Source organism: Nanorana parkeri, unplaced genomic scaffold (genome assembly GCF_000935625.1).
Source record: "Nanorana parkeri isolate BGI_ZX_2015 unplaced genomic scaffold, ASM93562v1 scaffold9092, whole genome shotgun sequence".
In the NCBI taxonomy this organism is placed as follows: Eukaryota; Metazoa; Chordata; class Amphibia; order Anura; family Dicroglossidae; genus Nanorana; species Nanorana parkeri.
The window spans coordinates 1-836 of record NW_017315167.1 but is presented as its reverse complement, the minus strand read 5'-3'; the positions used below and the strand labels follow the sequence as shown (position 1 = coordinate 836).

Genomic DNA, 836 nt, shown 5'->3' with positions numbered 1-836 from the left:
ATTATAGTCATGTTCATCCTCGGTATCTCTATACTCACCCCTCCCCCTCACTTTACCTTTGCAGACACATTACGAGATTCGGGGAAACAAGCCCTCAAAGAACTCTTGAAGTTTATGGCCCATCCAGCGATTTCCAGCATCAACCTGACCGCTGCACTCGGCTCTTTGGCTTCCATTGCTCGGCAGAGGCCGATGTTTATGGCTGAGGTTGTCCAGGCATATGAAACCCTGCACGGTACGTTGTCATGTCCATCCGCTGGTCTCTTCCCTCTCTGTAATGTGGACTAACCTCTCCTCTCATTGCAGCAAACCTGCCGCCCACTCTGGCCAAGTCTCAGGTCAGTAGCGTCAGAAAGAACCTGAAGCTGCAGTTGCTGAGCGTCCTGCGACATCCGTCATCATGTGACTATCAGGGGCCAATCAGCACTCTTCTCCTGGATCTGGGGACAAACCAAGCCGAGATAAGTCGTCACTTACCTCCCCCCCGTGAGCTCGGCCGCAAGAGAGCCAGAGAAGTGGGCGAGGGGAGCCAGAAGAAAAGCCGCACTGGTGAGAGGACAAAAGACATAATGACCCATTAAAGTTACAACTGGTCAGAGGGTCCCATCGTCTGCAGGCCCGGCCCCAATATGGCTGCCCAGGTGTCACCAACCAGTTGGGGACCCCCATGCTAGTATGGCCCTAATATGGCTGCCCAGGTGTCACCAACCAGCGGGGGACCCCCATGCTAGTATGGCCCTAATATGGCTGCCCAAGTGTCACCAACCAGCGGGGGACCCCCATCCTAGTATGGCTCCAATATGGCTGCCCAGGTGTCACCAACCAGTTGGGGACCC

At 55.1% G+C, this 836-nt stretch overlaps 1 protein-coding gene across 1 annotated transcript; it reads left to right on the top strand.

Annotated features, from left to right (window-relative positions):
* Window positions 1-64: 64 nt before the first annotated feature.
* Window positions 65-549, top strand: LOC108804275 (symplekin-like; the record flags this gene model as incomplete). The annotated part of the gene is made up of 2 exons (XM_018576012.1): window positions 65-235; window positions 307-549. Coding segments are annotated over 2 exons (414 nt in total), but the record flags the coding sequence as incomplete, so codon positions are not given.
* Window positions 550-836: the final 287 nt, after the last annotated feature.